The sequence below is a fragment of the Molothrus ater genome, chromosome 6 (genome assembly GCF_012460135.2).
Source record: "Molothrus ater isolate BHLD 08-10-18 breed brown headed cowbird chromosome 6, BPBGC_Mater_1.1, whole genome shotgun sequence".
NCBI lineage: Eukaryota > Metazoa > Chordata > Aves > Passeriformes > Icteridae > Molothrus > Molothrus ater.
In genome coordinates, this window is record NC_050483.2 from 51,051,651 (window position 1) to 51,071,556 (window position 19,906).

Sequence of the window (19,906 nt, forward strand, 5' to 3'; positions counted from 1 at the left end):
CAATTAATCTTCCTAAACAGTGTGTCCCCTTCTTTCTTATAAGCCTCCTTTAATTACTGGAAGGCTGTAAAAAAGTCTCCCTGGAGCCTTCTCTTTTCCAGGTTGAACAAACTCAGCTCTATCAGCATTTCCCTCTCCAAGAGAACATGTTCAACTTATGACTAATTGAACAGAATCAGTTTTCCAAAAGAGTTTATCTGGTGTTTAGCTTGCTTCTTCTTTTCTCCACTGACATTATTAATAGTTTCTGCCTGGCTTATGGCTCTTTTTTCCTACTGAAGAAAGGGGGGCAACTCTCTTATGGTGGAACCTCAGAGCAGTTGGCCATCCCATTGCATGACAGAGGTGATTTCTAGGATCCAAATCTGCAGACATTGGTTGTGGCACTACTAGAATAGGAATCAAAAAAAAATCACTGTGTGCTTGTCCTCTCAGTGCCTTTAATAGCTGCAGCACAACTGAGGGTTGGGCATCCTTACTTTTTTCACTAATGTAAAACTTCTCTGAATTCAATATAACTACACAGGACTAAGGAGGAGGCATGTCTGTAGCCTGCAGTAGAAAATCCAGTTTAGTCTTTGTGCTTTACTATCATCAGTGGTGTGCTGCAGGAATGGTCAGAAGACAATAATTCTTCCACCTGTGTGTTTTATAGGTCTTCCCAGTGCAGCTGCAGTACTTATTCATTCTCATTCCAGTCTTGTCGCCTTCGATATCCTTTTAATTTGATGCACGACACCTTCTCTGCCAGAGCAAAATGCCACAAGCAGGCAAGGTGCTCACTTCTGAGGAAAAGCAGCCTGATCTGCAAGTCACTTTTTTCAACCCCACAGATTTTTAATTTTTTTTTTAACTCTCTCAGTTGGAAAGATACAGCTTACTTCTAGTATTGCAAGTGTAAGCAGCTCTGCATAACATTAATTTTAGGGAGAACTTTTCAGAGGGTATTTTAGGAAGACTCAGCAGCTGGAAATGGATGTGTCTATAAGCACACAGACTCATGTACAATGTACCCAAGCCTGACACATGAATAGATGCAGTGCTGGTTCAGTTTTCCTCTTGGAAGCCATGAGAAGCTGGGGTTGTCTGTCTGGGAGCCACAAATAAAGAAGGAAGGCAGGTGAATGCCTTGGCTGAAAGCTGTAGCTACAGAAAAGGGACCTGGATTGCAGGATTCCCACTGCAGAACCCCAGGACCAGGTGCTCTCCCATGCTGTGTGATGGCTTTGGGCTTGGAACAGTCACTCACAGTCTCTCAGACACTGGGCTAGGGGTGCTGCAGTTGCTGAGCTTATTCATGTAAGTGCTGAATGTTTTGTTTCAAATTACATGCTGAAAATGTCCATTTGTTCCCATTTGAATATACTCCATTCAAACTTGCCAAGATTTATGTTCTAAAATGGGAGATGATGTCCCATTCTTTACAATCACTGTATTAGCACTCAAATAGTCCTGCTATCCAGCTGGAGAGTCCTTTGAACAATCACAGCACCTAAATATGGGAGATCCATATCAAGAATGCAGTTTATAATGCAGAACTTAGAGTCCAAACAGCACTTCTGACAATGGGAGCAAAAGATGCAAGGGTCAGAAAAAGTAAAATGCAGTTTCTTTCCATGTCAAAGCAAAGAGTACAACTTCAAATGTGAACTACAGAAACTGCTGCAATGCCTTATTTATCTAACGAAGACTGAAGTAACTCATGAGCTTTTAATGACGTAGAATCAAAGAACAAATATTAAATCTTATGCAATGAGTCATCTGCAGATCTGAATCTTCCTAATCAATAAACTCTCTTGTCCTACCTGCAACTGGTGTATTTGAATTAGATAAGCTTATATAGATAGCTTTCTATATCCTTACTTCATGTTGTCTTTTCAGTCTCAAAAAAAGCTCTTCACCACTCCCATTTTACAGATGAAAACTGAGGCCTAAAAATGTTAAAGGTAACATTCATACAGTCCTTGAAATCTTAAATCTCCTCTGAGAGATTTGCAGTATCTTTTTTGCATCTGTTTTTGTTTTGAGAGATAAAATATTTTTCTTAAACTGGACTGTTTCATAGACTTTCCTGTAAACTTGCTTCCAGCATGGATACAAAGTTCCCTCTTACTAAACAACCTTCTTGGTTTCTTTTACCCTTGCCTTTCAGACCTGTAAGGAGTGTGTGTGTGTGGTGTATCCCATGGCATCTCCAGATTTCTGCCAATGTCCACCTCTGCTTCCTGCCTCTCCTGCCTGGGTGCAGGATTGAATGCCTCAAGTTTTCCCACATGGCAGAAGACTCTCTTGGTTTTGTTACATCCCTCTAAATACCTGCTTTAGTTGTCCCTGCAAAAAGAAAGAGATCTGAAAGTCTTTTTGATTGATGTCTCAATCTGTCTTTTCATCTCTTCTGCTGCTTGTTTCACCTAGATTCTGTCACTGATGATTTGCTTTTAAATGTAATGGATAAGCTTTCCAACCATCCATCTCCTACTTTAACTACAACTCCTTTCCATGCATTAATGACTGAAAAGTTACATTTTCATTTAAAGTGAATTTGCAAAGCAACCTTTAGATAATAGGCAGTTCTAATATTCTGACATTGTTGAAGCTATTAGAAGAATAAATCAGAAGAAAATTCTCTTACTGCCTGCACAAAATGGGGGGAAGGATAGAGCAGAGGCCCCAATACTGTGATGCTACACAACAGCAATTACCATAAACTGAAAAGGGCATAGAAATGGTAGCTAGAATTGGGCTTATCTCCCTGAAGTTGAAAGGTGTCAGAAAGAGGGGGGAGGAAACTCCACTATTGAAACTGAAGTCATGGTAATTGCCTTCATCTCACACTGTTTTTCATTCCTGATTGGATGACCTTTTTTAATGCACAGGAAAACATCAGAATAAATCATTCTGAAGATTACCTGTAGAAACAGCAGTAAGTATTCTGATCTGAATGCAGCTGAGTCTGCTCATACTCATGGTGGATTTAGCTCAAATATACTTCTAATAATACTTTTCTTGCAAGAATATATGCAATGATGCTTATCCAGTATCCCCTAAGTGATGTTAGGAGCCTCTATCTGTGCAATGAGTAGCACTGATTTTGTGGGGATTATTTGTACTTCGGGTCAAGTTAAGAACAAGCCTTTGTATCTGGATCCTTCTTCACAAGGGTTTTCTGCTGTGGAGAGGAAATGAGAAGAAAAACCAGTCTTTTTGAAATAATTTGTGAGACAGGGAAGAAGTAAGCAGTTCCTTGAGCATTTTGATTTGGCTGAGGAACGTTCTGCTTTGGAACTTGTCCCTGCTCCTTGGCAGACTGAATCCCCTCATTTCAGAAACAGTTATTCTGCTCCTGGAGCAAGAGCTTTGCTCCCTTGTTCCATGTTCTCTGCCCTCTTTATCTTATTACAAAAATATCCCTGTATGTGGTCTCTTGGCTTTGACAGAAACCCCTCAAAGAACTTGGAGAAGTCACTTACTCATTCTCAGCCTTGCCTTTAAGAGGGCAGCAATACTTGCAGGAGCCTCAGAGGGTTCTTGAGAGAGGGATGACATCTAGAAGTGCAAAAGTTCCTTTGTTGGTCAAACAAACCTCCACAGTGAAAGCAATGATTTCAGATTGCTCTCTCTCACTGCTGAGCCTCTGCTCTTTGTTCAGGGAAGGATAGGCAAAAAGGTATGGCTTTTATTTCCTTTACACTACATTTCCAATACAACATTTACAATATGAATGCTTTGCATGCTGCTTTAGAGGGTTTTTAAAATGTGACTGATGTTCAAGTACTCGAATGCTCACTCACATCACTGTTATTATGCAGGTAAACAATGTCCCCACCTTCACAGGGCCAACGCTGCTGTACAGCTGGTGAGAATCATTATTAACTTGACCTTCCTGTCTGATTTGTACTTATGCATCTAATAATAAATAATCACATGTGGAAGAGTCAATAGAGAAATAATGTAACACACTCCTTTTAGTACCCTAATTCAGCAAAATAAACCATGAGAAGCATATCAGTAATGTACTATAGTAAGTGCCCTCAGCAGCTTCTGTATTTCAGCTGTTTGGTGCTCCAGCATGAAGAAAATTATTTTGGTATTTAGTTATATTGTTATCTAATAGTTCCCAGACAATATTCTATTTTCTTTTTGAAGGAACAGGCCTTTCCTTCTCTATCTCCCTTCCCCATTACAAAAAAAAAAAAGTTTATCTATGAATCATTCCCCTTGCCAAATCACCTTTTTTTTTTTTTTCTGTTTACTACTTTCTCAAAAAAGTTCACAGTTATTGAAAAACAGCTTCTGATCCACAGCTGAACTGATGGAGCTGCAGGAGACTCCCTCTTCTTGCATCTCTCTGAGAAAGCCACAGGAACAACTGGGCTGGCACAGGAGCACAGGTGGGAGGATCAGTGGTGACAGCACTGCAAACAGACACTGCAGAAGTCTCCTATGAAACCTGGGTTTCTGATCACCTGGGCTTCAAGGGAAGTAGGAAAAGTGAAAAGGATAATGAAAGAGACTGGCATTAAAGCAGATAGTAAACCTCAGTCTCTGAAGTTAGATGAAAAATAATCTCTGTTAAACTTGCATGTCCTTAGGCATGGAGTTTTCAGCTGTTTCTGAAGTAATATGGTGAAAAATAATAGTCTGAGGGTCAAAACTAGGGTGAGAAGGAGCACACTACTTCCTGGAAGCACTCAAGCTGAGATGACATAAATAAGAGAATAATCTCTTAAAAACTGCTGGGTTGCAAAATACCAGAGGCTAATCTTCTGCAGCATTAACATTTTGGGAGGGAAAGGGTGAAGCTCTTGATGGAACGGGAGGAGAATCCCTCCAGAAGGCGAATGGGTGGGAAACACATGAGAAAAACACACCAGACTAAGGAGAGGTGGGGAGAAAGGCTGGAGACTTCTGCATTTGAGTGTAGGTGGCTATGACCTCAATAAGAAAGACACTTCCCCCAGTGTCACCCTCGGTCTCAAAGTGATTTTTATCCCTCCTGTTCCAGAGGAACAGACTGTCATCACTCTTTTTTTCTGTCTCACATCACTCCCTCTGTGGTACTATTTCTTACAGCCTTAGCAGGAAGCATCTTGTTTGCATATACCTCTTATAATAAACAACATAATTCCTAGTTTACTGAATGCCTCCAGATTTTGTGCTTTCTCAGTACTGGCCTTGTTGCTGTTGTCCTTTCAAAGTACTCCAGTTTGAAGAAACCAAGATTTTGTCTCTAACTTTTTGACTGTAGAGATATTTTGGTTTTTGGGTTTTTTTTTTATTTACTTAGTGACTCAAGCTTCACAAAGTACCATTCTTACTTCTCACCAGCTGGTGGTCCATATGCCACTGCATCTCTACTTTTGTAAATACACGTTTGAAGTCATGCTCATAGATCAGACTTTTGGTGGTTAATATGGCAATATGTTAAAATGTCAAGCAATGCAGAATGAGTGAGTCAGGGGAAAAAAATAGAAGCAGTATTCTGCACATTTATAAAATTTTCCTTCTAAAGGGCTCCAAGTGGTCTGCAGACATCAGGGGATTCCTGCTAATCTGACAGGGTCATCACAGGTCTGGGATTCGGGATCCACAGCATCTTGATAGAAGCATCTCTGGGAGGCAGTGGCTCCCAGCTTCTCACTGTCGTCTACCAGCATGTTTAAACTAAATTAGGAACAAAAAATACAGTCTGACACATTGCCCATGAAAGATTGCCAGCTTCTAACTCCAACTCTTCATTACTCTGGAAAGAGTGGTGAGTGTTCTGTGAGGAGATGGTAATTTGTGACTTGGTGCTCAAAAAATGAAAAGAAAAAAAAAAAAAGGAAATCCTTTGAACTTTGACATTGCTTTAGAGAGCATCCTAATGACTGTGGCTGCAAATTGTGTCTGCAGAGCAGACCAAGACCATCAGAGGCTTCAAATCTCTGGACCTCAGTCCATATTTTCAACTCAGCACCTTCACCACCTGCATCTCAAGCAGAGGTACAATCTTTGACCTCTCATACTTCCTCTTTTCATTGCATAATTGCCCTTTAAATTTGGCAATGACTCTGCAAGCCAATACCCTCATTTCTAGTGCTGAAGAAAGCAGTCAGGGTAAGAGCAGAAAATGCAGCTAAGAGCTTTCTACAAAAGAGATGCCACTAGTAAGGGGGTAATAGTTTTTGTTGATTTTACTGATTCCGCTGTTAATAACAATGCCTTCTCTCATTGTGAATGTTGTAGTTAACCAGTCTCCAATTCAGAGGCTCACAACAAAAGTATAAGGAAACAATTGTGCCATAAATGCATGCTGCAGTTGTATGCCAACTATGGGTGCATGAATGCAGACTTATAGTTGGAAACATTCTGGATATGAATGACAGAGCATCACGTGAGTGATTTATTGTTTACATGAATGTTCAAAAAGTATAAATAGCATAGCTTTATAGAAAATAGAATGTGTTGTTTTCTTCAGTCTCTTACCATTTACATTAATCTCTCTGCAAAGCTGTAGTGAACTCTTCAGCTTCTGTGTGGTCTGTGCAAACCAATATGTAATGTAGCTAATCTATGCATAATGAGGTAGATAACACTCAAAAAGGAGTTGTGGTTCTGGGAAAAAATTGGAGTCCTCCAAGGATGCAGTAATGGATTAATTCAGTTAGTTAGAATTCAGCATGCAGCCATATCTATGCCTATTTATATCTCAAGATGTTTCCCAATATTGTGCCTATAGAGATGATGAATAAGGAGATGGGATGGTCTACAAATCCAGGCTGGCAATTTGATCAGAACTGTCTGCTCTGCCTGCCTTGATAATTAGTAGTTCAGTGCTATAGGAACCTTGAGATGAAAATCCTAATAGACTTTGTTTTTACTGTTTTAGGATTTGGAGTTCTCTTTGGGGGATGCAGATGAGAATGCAAAGAACTTCATAGACACAGCAGAGAAGTCCAGTCCACATTGTGTTACTGAAAAGCATTCATTAAAATTTTATTATCAAAATTGTAAGTCAAACTTTCCATGTTCACTGAGTCCAAGTAAAATGATGCTTATTTGCTTCACATTCTTAGGTTATAATAAAAGTTGTTTTCCACACTGGGCTATGGGAGGGTTATCACTGCATTAAAAAAAATGGTTTTAGATGAAAATAAATGTTCTTAAAAGCAAACTATATTGAGCCAAACTAGATTAACACTGTTTTTCTCAAACAGCTCCAAGTCACTGTGTGCTGGAATTAATGGGACATCTCTCTTGGAGGTTTTTTCTGTTACATTTAGATGATATTCAGTTCTAGTTTGTAAAGAAAACCCTCCAGAAGCTCACAGCATGTGAAGCCCGTCAGTCCCAGTAAGTGAATCTGCTGAGGCTTTATCAATTTAAAAAGCATAACACAGTTATAGGAAAGCAAGTTGAAGTCTACAGTTACTGTAAAACTCTGCATCAGCAGCTTTGTCAAGGCAGAGAAAAAAAATGTTCTTATTTTCAGAAGTTACCATTATCCAGAACTTTTGGCATCATATGCAATAGACAAGACAGCTTTAGTCCTCTGAACTGACATTTGTTAGCAGAGTACATGTTTAGTGCTATAATTTAGTGTATTTTTAGTTTTTCAGAAAAAAAAATCATGACTTTTAGGTTGTGATTTCTCTTGTAGATTGAGAAGGAGGGAAGTGGGGCAGGGAGGGAGGGAAGTTGCTTTGTTGCTAAACAGTATAGGTCAGCTAAATTTGGCCCAAAGAAACTCACGTCAGTCTCCTCTACCTATGACTCATTTCTTCCCTCTCCTGCTCGTATGGTCTGTTGCCAGAGCTACCCCTTGAGTTATACAAAGGACTAATTAACCTTCTTCATGGAAAAGCCAAGACTCTTGGTCCTTCCTTCACGTGGAACTGTGGTTGGCTGTGTATCTCCTAGAGGCTTCCTGCTCTTGGTGCCTTCTGGAGTGAAAGAGTTTAATAAAGAGCATTTGATGTAAAGACAAAACAATGTCAGCATCTCATGAAGAAATAAAACAGGCCCAAGCAGCCATGAAAATATGCTTTGGGAAGGCTCCACTGCTGGGAAAGTCATTTTGTCAAGGGGGCTGCAGTGGTTCCAGCTGCAGAGCAAGGGTACTCTTTTGCCTTCCACGAGTGAGAAAACAGAAAATTCCATCATTCTCATTTCCTCCATCAGCCCTATTTACCTGGGGACCTCTGCAAGCTTGTCAGATATGTAGGGGCTCCAGAGCAAAGACTGGAATTAACTGGGCTGTTCTAGACTACATTTTGAAGTGTGGGCTGAAAATCCACCTGGAAACCTGCCCCTCATACTCGCTGCACTGGGTGACATTGGTACAGCAGGGACAGGGATAAGCCAGGAAATGTACTTTTTTTTCCAAAAGGTTTGTGAAGGCTCAGAACTGAAGAGGAACTGGAGAGGTTCAGACTTGTCAGGGTCACACTGTTTCTGTGGCTTGAGACTCCAGATGTTTCCTTCACTGTGTGGCTCTGCCCAGAGCTGTGTTTGCAGGGCTGCAAGGAGATGGCAATGTGGGATTTGAGGGCAAGCTGCTGTGCAGATTTGGACAGAAATCACCCAGGCCAGTCATGCACCCCTTTTAGCAACAGCCTGTCTTTGAATTCATTCAGCATTGGGAAGAAGTAGGACAGAGGATCATCTGGGGATGTGTAAAAACTTCCTGGTCAGTTTTGTGACTGGGACAATCAAATTTTTCTGTGTGTTGAGGTATGATGTTGCTTTGCAAGTAATTACTTAAATATTATTGCTGCTCTGTCTTTCTTCACTCTGCTTGCATTGCTTTGGGCTAGTTTGCTGTTTTTCTCATTTTTACCCAGTCTTCAGAGTATTTGACTCAATCGTTCCTTCCTATTTCTTGGTCTCTTATCAATCTAAAACTGAATGCAAATACAAATAAAGGCATCATTTTTATTCATAAGCTGAGTGTCAAAAATAAACATACTGTTTATTTTGAATTTGAAGAGAACTGTTTCAGTGCTATAAATTGTTTGAATGTAGCCTCAAAAATCCAACTTCCCGACAGAAAACAGCACTTGCCCCATCATTAAGGATGAGTTTCTGTCCATGAATGCACCTTGTTAGTAGTTTCACAATGAAATGATAAGAATATTGGACAGAGTTACAAAATATTTATTTTTCAGCCACTCATGGATCTGCTCTAAATCTTGGAATTAACTTGGTACATCTTGGTCTGGACTGTTTCTGATTAACTCCTTGGAAATACTTCTTCCTTTTTACAAGACAGAGATAGGCTTCATAAAAAGAGGGAATCATATCTCAAAGGGCAAGTGACCCAGCAGTTACAAACTTAATTAAATATGCACATGCAAAGTCACATGCCACACATTTAGTGCTACTTAAATTGTATTTTCAAACACTCACATCTGTAGAATTTCTTAGCAGTAAGACCAATTATGCAGATATATAGGCAATTTCTTTTTTTATCTGTAGACTACTCTGTGCAGGTAAAGCATTGAATACTGTGTTAATTTGTGCAATACCTTGGTTAAACCAGCATACCTGAATTAAATAGTAGCAGAAAGATTTAACACTAGAAAGCAAGATTTTTTAAACTAGAAAGCAAGAAAAGAGGAGTGCTGATTGCTTTCCTCTTCAATTGGCCTTTCCTCTTCTTGCTTGCTGCAAGAATGAGCTCTTAGGTGGTATCAAGGGAAAAGATTAAGTAGCCATTCATTGCTGGGAATTCCAGTATAGTTCTTGGAATACCTTAAAAATAAAGCAGTTTCTTAAACTGATCCTTTTATCTAAGTGGCAGTTATAGCTAAGAGAAACATAAATTGAGCTATTTGCTTGACCTGATTTGTATGTAAGCTTCAGCGTTAAGGCCCTTTGCTCTGACATGGATATGAAACTGGTCTTGAACAGCAGGCAGCAATTTGGAGCTGCTGAGTCGTGAGAGTTTCTTGTGAACATGAGGGTCTTTGTAGAACAGCAGTGACTCCCTGAAGAGCTCAGTGTTCCCCAAAAAATTTGAAGCTCCTCCTTTTTTCTATGACATCCTCCTCCTCTGTCTCATTTTTTTGAAAGTGGGAAAAAATCAAGGTAAGGTGGTAAAAATTTGCATTTTGCTCTGAACAGCTGAAATGGAATTGGTGTAGTCATGATGTCCCATGACATCCTACATGATGTCCATCATGTAAGTCAGTCAGCCACTTCTTTGCAAACAACATGCTGCTCAAATACTGCTTGCCCTCTGAGATGCAGGTCTGCTGCATGAGTTGTGTGTGTATGTTCACTTGAAGACAACTTCTCAATTTTGGTTTTGCTGACATGGTGATGGTTGGGCAAGCTCACAATGAAAATTTAATTTTTCCATGACTTTCAGAGCTTAAAAAATGCATATATGGAGAAAGTCATGCTTTAAGGAACGATAGAGCTGCATGTGGCATGGAGGCCCTCACTTTTATGCCAGTCCAAACATTACTACAAACCAAGAAATGAGCAGTGACTCTACACTGTTCAGTGAGGCAGATCTTATTTCTCCTGGAAGAGCTGAATAACAACAGTTGTGCAGTTCACACAAGCAGCAGGATGATCATACACGAGAGAAATCCTTCAAGGAGCTACTTATGATCCCGCTGTTCTGCTGGAGGACTCTGTATATTATACAATACTCCCATTCTTGAATTCCAAAAAGCATGGTTACACCTCACTATCTACTGTCTGTTTTCAGCACATTGTACTTCATGCTAAGCTGGCTTTAGATCATCACTAAAATATAAAGACAACTCAGTCTTTTCAATTTTTAATATGAAAAGCTTAATAGTTTTGATATACATCAGATGCTTTTGATTTTTAGAGAACACTGCATCAAATGTGGTGATACAGGTTTTATTTGAATGCATTCTAAAGTCAGTTGTGTGTAAATCAAGAACTGATTGGTAAATTAAATTGCCTAAGCCATGCCAGCAGCAGCAGAGCTGGAAATTGCAAAAAGCCTGTAATAAAGTGTTGCAGATGAGTTATCTCCTTTCTTTCATCAGTCTGTGAGCTGTAGCAGCAGCAAGCATTCAAAATCTACTTGATTTCACCACAGAGCACACTTAAGTGCAGTTCACAAACTGCACTGTCCTTGAACCATCTGGGGTCCATAGCATGAAACCTCTTATGTTCTTCAGCTTATAAGATTGTTTTGTTACTGCTGCAGTGGCTGCCACTGTTTGCTTTGCAAGTTGCTGCTTTCAGTGCTCAGCACACACCCCTCAGTAGCTTTGGTAAAAGTCCTTACATAAACTGAAACCTAATTGCAATAAAGGGGAGGCATCCAATTTTCCCACCTTTGAATTTCTTAGAATAATGGATAATTGTGTCTTTGGAACTTGAAGGGGGAGAACCCAACAGCAACAAAAAAGAAACTGTTCTCTAAGTTCTGCTCCTTATGATACAAAGTTCTGAACTAATCACAAGCACTATAAAAAATGGAATTTTCTTTCCTTTTTTCTTAGATATTTGTCTGAAATGCCTCCTTTTATTTATTTTTCTTTTCTGAGAAGCTCATGGCATTGCTCAGTGATGCATTTTGCCTTGCAAGAAAGGGGTAGGCAGATCATTATTTGTAAGCTAGGCATCACTGAGGTCCAGCCTCTTCCCCATGACTCACTGCAGCTCCTGGCTGATGGCATGGCTCATCTACTCCTACCTACTTCCTTGGTCTCTTCAGATGTTTGCTCATCTCCCACTTGTCCCTGGAGGCCACTTTACACAACTCTACCTGGTTTCATTCAACTTGAATCTGTTCTGCCCTCTGTTTCTGTCATGTTCCTTGTTTGGTGGATGCTTTTGCTTCTCTCCGTATTTATCTAGAACTAAAGGATGCTATAACACAACACTTGTTACATCAGCTGATGGGAATGGTTCCTTGCATACTGACATCACTGCCTTTTAGATCATTCTCCCAAGCAGCAGACAGAAGCTCAGGGCACAGGATTGTAGCATAGCATAGCAGCAACACTCCTTCCTCAGCTGAAGTAGTGCTGGTTTGACTGATTAGCACAGGGAATAGTAATAGTGGAAATTAGGTGTGATAAGCTGCACAAGCATACTGTGCCTCTGACAGCACTAACAAAATTCTCAGAGGTACTGGAATAGGTAGATCAGCATGGCTCTGTGCCTCAGCCAATCCCAGTTCCAGGGCTGTAGCTCCCCTGGGGGCTGTGACTATATCTGTGTGTGTCCATTGCTCCCATTGCTATGTTTGACAACCACCAAACCCAAAGCTGAGTGTAGTCTCAGGGGGAGAGAGAGAGAGACATGTGCTTTAGCCACAGTCACACCCTGGATGGCAGCAGGAACAAACCAGCTGTGATGAAAACAGCATGGCAGGGCTGTCACTGCTGCTGGGGCTGCCCGGCAGATAAAAACAGCTTCCAAAACAGAGAGGAAATGAGAACCTGGTTTACCTGTTTGAATATATGTTAGGCAGCTTTTTTTATCCTTTTCCTTTTCTCCTCCATCTTTCAAAATGCACCCAAAATTCACCCAACTTGATGACTTTTTTACCATCACCTCTAGTGACCCCAAACTCATGGCCCTTTCATGCTAGCATTTCCCTATGCTCTATTTCTCCTGAGCTTGCCCCGTTCCATCTCTTTGCCTGTGTCCACAGCTGGGGTTTCACATCCCAGCATCAACTAGAGCCTGAAGACGCTGCTGAGCAGATGGTGGAGCTGCTTCTTGCACAGCCCTGCTGCTGTCCTGTGGCATTTTGCTTCTGTACAAGGCAGTGGCTCCCAGCATATCAGCTGTGGATGTGAAGACCAGACCTAGGGCAAAGTAAATCATGTTTGTTGGTTAACTTTCTGGGAAAATAAATCCTCCCCTTTGTGTTCAAGTATGTGGTAAAATTAATGTAGATACAGGCTGAGAGAGAAATAAGGACAAGGTGGGGATGGCAGGAAATTGCAGTGTGTTCATTAGCATATGAAGAGGGCTATATTTATACCAAGTGCAAGGAAGGCAGCATGATCAGGTGGGCATTTAGGAAAGTATTTACATTTCCAGAAAACCATGGCAGAGGCTTTTCCCTAGAACTGCATGTGCCTCTGATGTTCCTTTTGAAGAAACCCATATTCCTCCCTTACCACAGATGAACTCAAACATGCTTGAGAAAAGTCCAAGTCTAAAAATTCAAGAGACTTGGATCAAGCTGCTGACTTTCTACCAGCTGTGTGTGCAAAACAAACCACTTTGCTTTCATATGTTCTGAAACAAGGACTACAGTGAAAGGAAAATGGTACCTCACAGGTTCCTTGAGACACTTTTATCAGAGATCTCTGGGTACTTAGTTAAGTGCCCCTACTGATGCTACCAAAATAAAGTAATCCTCAGTTGAGGAATACCAAGATTGTATTGTAAAGTGGAAAATCAGCCTCCTTGGAGGAGCTGTGAGCCTGGCTCACACATGGTGATGATGTGTACTGTTTTGTGTACTTTTAGATATACAGTTCAGCCTGTAGTGGATCTTGAAAGCTTAGAACTAAGACTATTGATTTATACAGTTTCTGAATAGTCACTGAAATTTTAGGAGTGCGTAAAAAAAAAAAGGAAAAGCTTTTATTGAACAATAGCTGTCTCTTTAAGTGGCATTTCCTGTGGAGTGACATACTCTTCAGTGTAAGGAAGCTAAGAAGCTGATCAATGTTTGTGTATAAAGTATTTCTAGAGATCTGTTTTGCCAAACGTTACATCATCCCCACTCAGAAAGTTTGTCTATTACAGCCTTTATTTCAAGCAGGATGGAATGGAAGCAAAGAAAGAGTAGCCAGGAATCTGTACTGGAGTTGCAGTGGAACTGGTCTTGCATTTGCAATTTTTTTTTATTGAACCCATAGAATGGTTGTTCTATGGGTTCAATCTGAGTTAAAGGAATACTTTCCAGTCTACTGGCAATTCCATGTGCCAGCCACCACAGACATACAAGGTCTCAGGCTTGGAAGGCTTGTGCTTCTCTTGCATATGTGCACCAAAGATGGCACACTGCTGAGTCAAAATAAGATAGTATAGGTATGTTTGAAATTCACTATATTAACTAAGATTTTCAGTCCTTGTTTATAGACATGAAAAAGAACCAGATCCAAAAAACTGTATTTAAAAGGCTGGAGTCAGAAGTAATTAATGCTTAAAGTGACTCTATAACCATACACAGCCAACCTACATAAGTGCAGTTCCTCAAGAGGTTTGTGATTAGTAGTTAGCCTTACTCCTGCCTAATATATTGGTACCTTGAAATATTATAAACACTGTACTGCTAAGAATCATTTACAGTGAGAAGACTTCATTGCAAAAACTGATTATTTTCAAAGTTATAACACAAAATTGCATGTTTCTACTTCTAGAGGAAGGTGTCCCTGTGTCAGGCTAAATATTGACAACCTCCCACCCCTGCTTCCTACTTCTCCTTCCACACATAGCTCAGTGACAGCAAGCCCCTGCTGCAAAGGACAGCATGTGACATTGCAGGTCACAGCAGCTCCTGGGTCTGCAAGGGGAATTATTGCTGCCTTATGTGAGACGAATCACATTGCTCTGGACAGATTCTCAGTGAAGGAATGTGACAATCAGACTTGTATTAGTTTGCACTGCTGCTTGTGCTGCCTGGCTCAATGAATTTTATGGCTGAACAAAGCACAAGCTACCAGTGGACCAATTTTTCATTCACCCCTCTCTCTGAATGGGCCTGGCTGCATCAGTCCTTGGAGACACCCCAGATGGATCCCCATTCTCCTGGGCTGGGAATGTACAAAGCTCACCCAAAGACTTACAGAGCTGCCTTGATAAAATGTTTGGCCCTGTGGGCCCTCAAGGACTGTCATCTGTTCTAATTTAAAAGACTTTCTTCTCTTGAAGAGCACTGTGGAATGCAAACCTGTATTACCCTGACCCTGAGAGTTTTCAAACTGGCTTCACTGCCCTGTGGTTATGCATCTTCCTCCTGTTGTCCTGTTTCTTTAACAAGGTTTTTTACCTTTTTTCTCATTACAGAACCCCTTTTTCCTCCTTCTTTTGCAGGAACCTTGTACCCTCTGTGCACCCCAGCTCCACAGCTGGGGCTCTGCAGCTGTTGGTCCTTGGGCCAACACATCCCAGGTGATGTGGAATGCAACATCCTCAGCTGGTAGCAAAAAAGAGCGGGGAAGGAGCTGGGCATAGGAGATAGGGCAGAACACAATGAAGTATCATGTGGGAATGGCTTTTCCATATTACACTGCTTTCTGCATATAACAAAAAATACCTCTTTCCTCCCAGCCTGCCATTTTCCTCTCGTTTCTTTCTTTCTTCTCCTAGCTTCAGGTTATCTCTCTTCATGACCTCTCTGAAGCCACTGTGGTTAAAACACAGGGTAATTTGTTTTTTTACCTGGGTACCACACTTTGATAGGTTTAGAAAAAATCTAATTCTCTCCAGGCTATGAGTTTACCTTACTTAAGATAAGGACTCCAGATAGTTTCCTTAAACTGCCAAGGATTCTGTCAGTTTGCATCCAAGGGAATGAGACAGGAGCCTAGAAAAGTTTGGGATGGAGCAGTGCAGCTTTTGCACTGGGTCCTGCTGGAGCTGCCCCAGCCTGGCTTGCTGCTCTGCTTGGGAGCACAGGGAGCTCTGGAACTGGCCTTGCACCTGCTGGGCTGATGGGGATAAAAACCTCTGCCAGAATCAACTTTTGCACACAAGAATTTTTATCAGAAAATTTCTTTAACTCCTGAGAGAGACTGACCCTTCTCTTTGTTGAGTTAATAGTGAAGCTCCTGCTTCATTTCAGTGGGGCAGGGTCGACTTCTCCATCTGTGCAGTATTCAGGGAGTACTGAGGTAAAGACCGGCAAGCCTGACAGCTGCAAAATTGTGGTGTTTGGAAAATGGAACTTTATGAATGTTTATTCTCATTGTAAAAAAATCTTGGTTTTTTTTTTCCACTACATTCTGCTCATTCTCCTGGGCTCTGCAGCCCATTATTGCAAAAGAAGCAAGACTAAAAGCAGAGGCCAAGGCATGCTCAGGGAAGTATTACAAGGATTAGACTGCATTTGTGCACACATGCTTATCCAGCAAAGATGTAAATATATATTCACTTGCATCTTCCAAGAGAGTCATTCATGACAGAAGTGTGCGTACACTATAGGTTATTGTTTGGAATTTTTATTAGACACCAGTCCACATACTGAGGCACTTTCTCAGGCATTACTCAGGAAAAACTCACAGCTTTAACATTTTAGTTCTTAAATACATGAAAATCCAGAATACATTGCACAGTGCTTTTCTTTCAGCACAAAAGTTACAATATTTCTGTTGTCATGAGGCTCTACAAAAGTGTATAAGTGCTTTAAAAATACATTCTTAGTAACTTTTGGACATGAAGCTTCAAATCTACTGTAAGAGACTTAACCTCCTTCTCCTCAAAAGAAAATCAGGATTCTGTTTCCAGCCCAGAATTCATTAAACACTTGATCAAATTTCTGTTGTTTTGCATTTGCCCAACTATTTCTTGAATTCCAGAACTTTTCTGCATTTCTAATAACTCAGGATAGCCATTCCAAACTGAAGGAATCTAAAAAGTTTTTCTTGGACAAGAGTTGTCACTAACCAGAGTAACCGGATACAGAGAAGGAATTTAGGCTTGTCCAATAAAACCAAGTATGATCATGGCCAGTGTATTTGATTATGAAAAGAAATTCCATAAAGTATTTAAAGGGTAGTAAAAAGTTAATCTCTTACCTATCACTTTGATAATGTGTTAGTAGACAAGGTTTTACTAATTTTTAATTCATTTATTAAAAAGGGCTAAATGCTTTCTTCTTTCTTTTCTTTCTCAACAACATACACAAAAGCAATATCCCCCCAAAGCAGACTTGCACTAGGACATGAGATGGAAAACTTATGTTATAAAACCCATCTCCTTTTGCTTAAAGCAGAGAGATGTGCTGAGAAACTGGTACAGTATGACAACATTTTAAACACAGAGGAGACGAGATTTATCTGGCTGGTATACAATATAAAACAAAAATCGAACAACAATGTTGCAGTGCTATATTGAAACAAACCACATTAATTAGATACTTTGAAGTCAAGCCTATATTTTCTTCAGCTTTTTCATGAATTATTGATCCACTTTCCTCATTAAATGGAATGGCAGGCTCTTGCAGTAAATGGACAAGTGGCTACAACATTTATATAATCAAATACGCTCTGCATCTGGCAATAAAACATGTTTGTGTGTAAAACATGCTTTCTGAATTGACATCCCTGCAAAACAGATTTACTAGAACAACCACATTCCTTTTCTTTTGTCTGTAAAGCACAGCTTGCCTTGCATCATCATGCAATCCAGTATTCTACTCTGATCTCATTAAGCAAAATATTTTCCAAGAGCCTGTATTGTCCATTGTGCAACAGAACATTTCTTCTCTATAACGAGATGTAAATAAACTGTCTCACTTACCTTATTTTCTCCATTTCTGCCGCAGAGGCCTACAAGAAATCAAATAATAGGAGCAAGTGAATGAAAGAAAACATTCACTCTGCAGATTTATGCATAGTTAAGGCTTTCCGAATGCTTCTCGGCAAGTGGCTACAAAGCGCGGGCGAGCCAGCCCCACATCTGCATCAGCCGAGAGGAGCAGCGGCGGCTGAAGTGGGGAATGGAGCGGAGCGCAGCGGGAGCCCGGTGTACCCACGAGCCATGGGCACCGGAATGACTCAGTTGTAGCGCTGAGGCAGAGAACGGGGAGGGGAAAAAAAAGAAGGAGAAGGGAAAAAAAAAAAAAAAAGAAAAAAAACCCAAAGCAAACAGCAGCAAGTAACAGGTTACTGAGCCTCCTGGGTTTCCCAGGGAAAGTTGAATTGCGGTGCTACCCTCGGTGCGGTGGGCATGGCAGCGGGCTGGGCTGGCGGGGATTGACAGTGACTTCATCACACGTGAATTCGGAGCTCAATTCATCATCTTTCGCTGAGCCCGACAGATGGAAGGACACCAGCTCGCCTCCTTCGTGGGAGTTTCGAGTAATCAAATTACTTTCCTCAAGTAATGCACTATCTTGACAATTAGCATCTCAATGCACGGAGGCGTCGGGTTAACCCTTTCCGTGCCGCTGCCCCGCCTGCAGCTCCCGGCCCTGCCCCGCCGGGCTCCCGCTGCCCCCGGCCCGCGGCTCGGCTCTGCCACGGAGCGAGAGGCTCTGCCCGCATCCCCACAGAGCCGGCACGGTCGTGCCTGCTCACTCCATCAACCTGCCTCGGGTTCTCTTGCCGTGTAGATGCTGCCAATTCCTGCTTGTCTATAGCACGGAGATTCATTAATTTCTCCAGCATTACTTGTTGGCATAGTCTTGTTAACCCTTTGGTTACTTTTTTGTCATTATCTCGTGCAGATCCTAAGTAGCTGCTCCCATTTCATTTCAGCACAGCACCGGCACAGAATCTCATCAATTCTCCCAGTCCCACTTTATTGTAACTAAGGAATGAGCACTCAGAGCAATCCTGCAATCTCTAGAGCCAGATAAATCCCAGCATCACAGAATCTCTTATTTATACTGAAAGCATTGGCCATTAATCATGAGCACTTTAAACCTTATTGATTAATGGCTAACAATCATATTTGAGTATGAAACAAATTAAAGATTAAAAATAGAGAATGTAAATTTAATCAGTTAACCAGCAGGAAATTTATCAAACTGCCTAATAAAACATCCCAAATGACAAATTGTTGGTTCTTCATTGGGTCACTTGTCTTCCCTTTTTCTCATTTACTTTTGATTTGCCCATTAGAGAAGTTGTCAGTCAGGTTGGTGTTTGCACAGCAATTTCTGATGTCAAACATTAAGGATTTTAGCCATTCACCGTGACTTGATAGGCAGGAAGCCAGCTGCAGGAAAAACCCTCCTCAATTTCTCAGTAACATATGAAATGCTAGTTTACATGGTCCTTGCTATGTAAACATGTATTGCATACCTGCTGTGTTGGAACCACAATGTTGTGTGTGGAATCTTGAGATTAAAAATGTAACCCAAGGACCCATAATTGCTTACTCTAATTTGTGTCTGTCCATTGAATCCTGCATATACTGTAGTACACAGGAAATAGATTCAACATTGCTGATCAGAAAATTAATGACAGAGGCTTTCTCCCTGGGCATGAGAATCTACTGGCAGACCCACTGCTTTGCCAGCTTGGCTCTCCAGACGTGAGCTCTCCAACACAGCCCTGCTCATCATGTTCCTGTAATTTTTGGGGAGATGACAGTTCTTTTGCATGGTGCTCACTATTTCTTTGCCTTGAACTCTGGGAGTTGCTGTGAAGACAGGGTACTTAGAATGCCTGATTTTAGAGCTTCTATTGTGGCAATATCTGCAGCCATCAAGGGAAGATACCTGGCCTTGCTTTTGCCTAGTGTTTTGAATAATGCTGCACTCCTGGGGTCAGTGTGGGGGTTGCTTTGTGTGATTAAATCAAAGTATTGAGAAGAGGAGCTGTAGACTAATGTTTTGGTGATACTCATCTGTGAGCGCAAGTGAGTCATTGGCTGCCAATCCTGACAGGAAATTAGTAGGGAGAAAAAAGCTCAGCAAATGCCTAACACCAATTCAAACAAGAAAACTAAACCAAGCTGCAATTACTTTTCTTTCTTTTTTTTTTTTCCTGGTAGGGCTGGGATTTTTACCTCTCACAGTGAAAGCTCTTTGTTCCACGTAGTATGGCCAATTTTCCTTTGGACTATTGAGGATGTTCTACTCTGCCTTTCCCCGGCAGGTTGTGCAGTAAAGGAATGTCTCCTCTCTGATGTGGAAACTTTGGGGTCAGATCAAACCTCCCCAAGGAGGATGCTCTGCCCCAGGTCAGGGGCCTCTCTGGGCTGCAGCACTGCAGTGCTCCATTACATCTTTTGA

General features: G+C 41.1%; 1 protein-coding gene across 10 annotated transcripts in view; it reads right to left on the minus strand.

The window, feature by feature from the left end:
* BEGAIN (brain enriched guanylate kinase associated) overlaps nt 1-19,906 on the minus strand; it is a 158,572-nt gene that overhangs the window by 95,633 nt on the left and 43,033 nt on the right. For 5 of the 10 annotated variants that reach the window (XM_036384210.2, XM_036384213.2, XM_036384214.2 and 2 more), the window contains one exon: nt 17,464-17,492. The exons of 1 other annotated variant lie outside the window; for it this stretch is intronic. In XM_036384210.2, the coding sequence (XP_036240103.1) occupies nt 17,464-17,492 (29 nt within the window). Of the gene's footprint in view, nt 1-15,259; nt 15,350-17,463; nt 17,493-19,906 lie in introns of all 10 variants that reach the window. 4 more of the 10 variants (XM_054515207.1, XM_054515209.1, XM_054515208.1 and 1 more) reach the window with 1 other exon arrangement.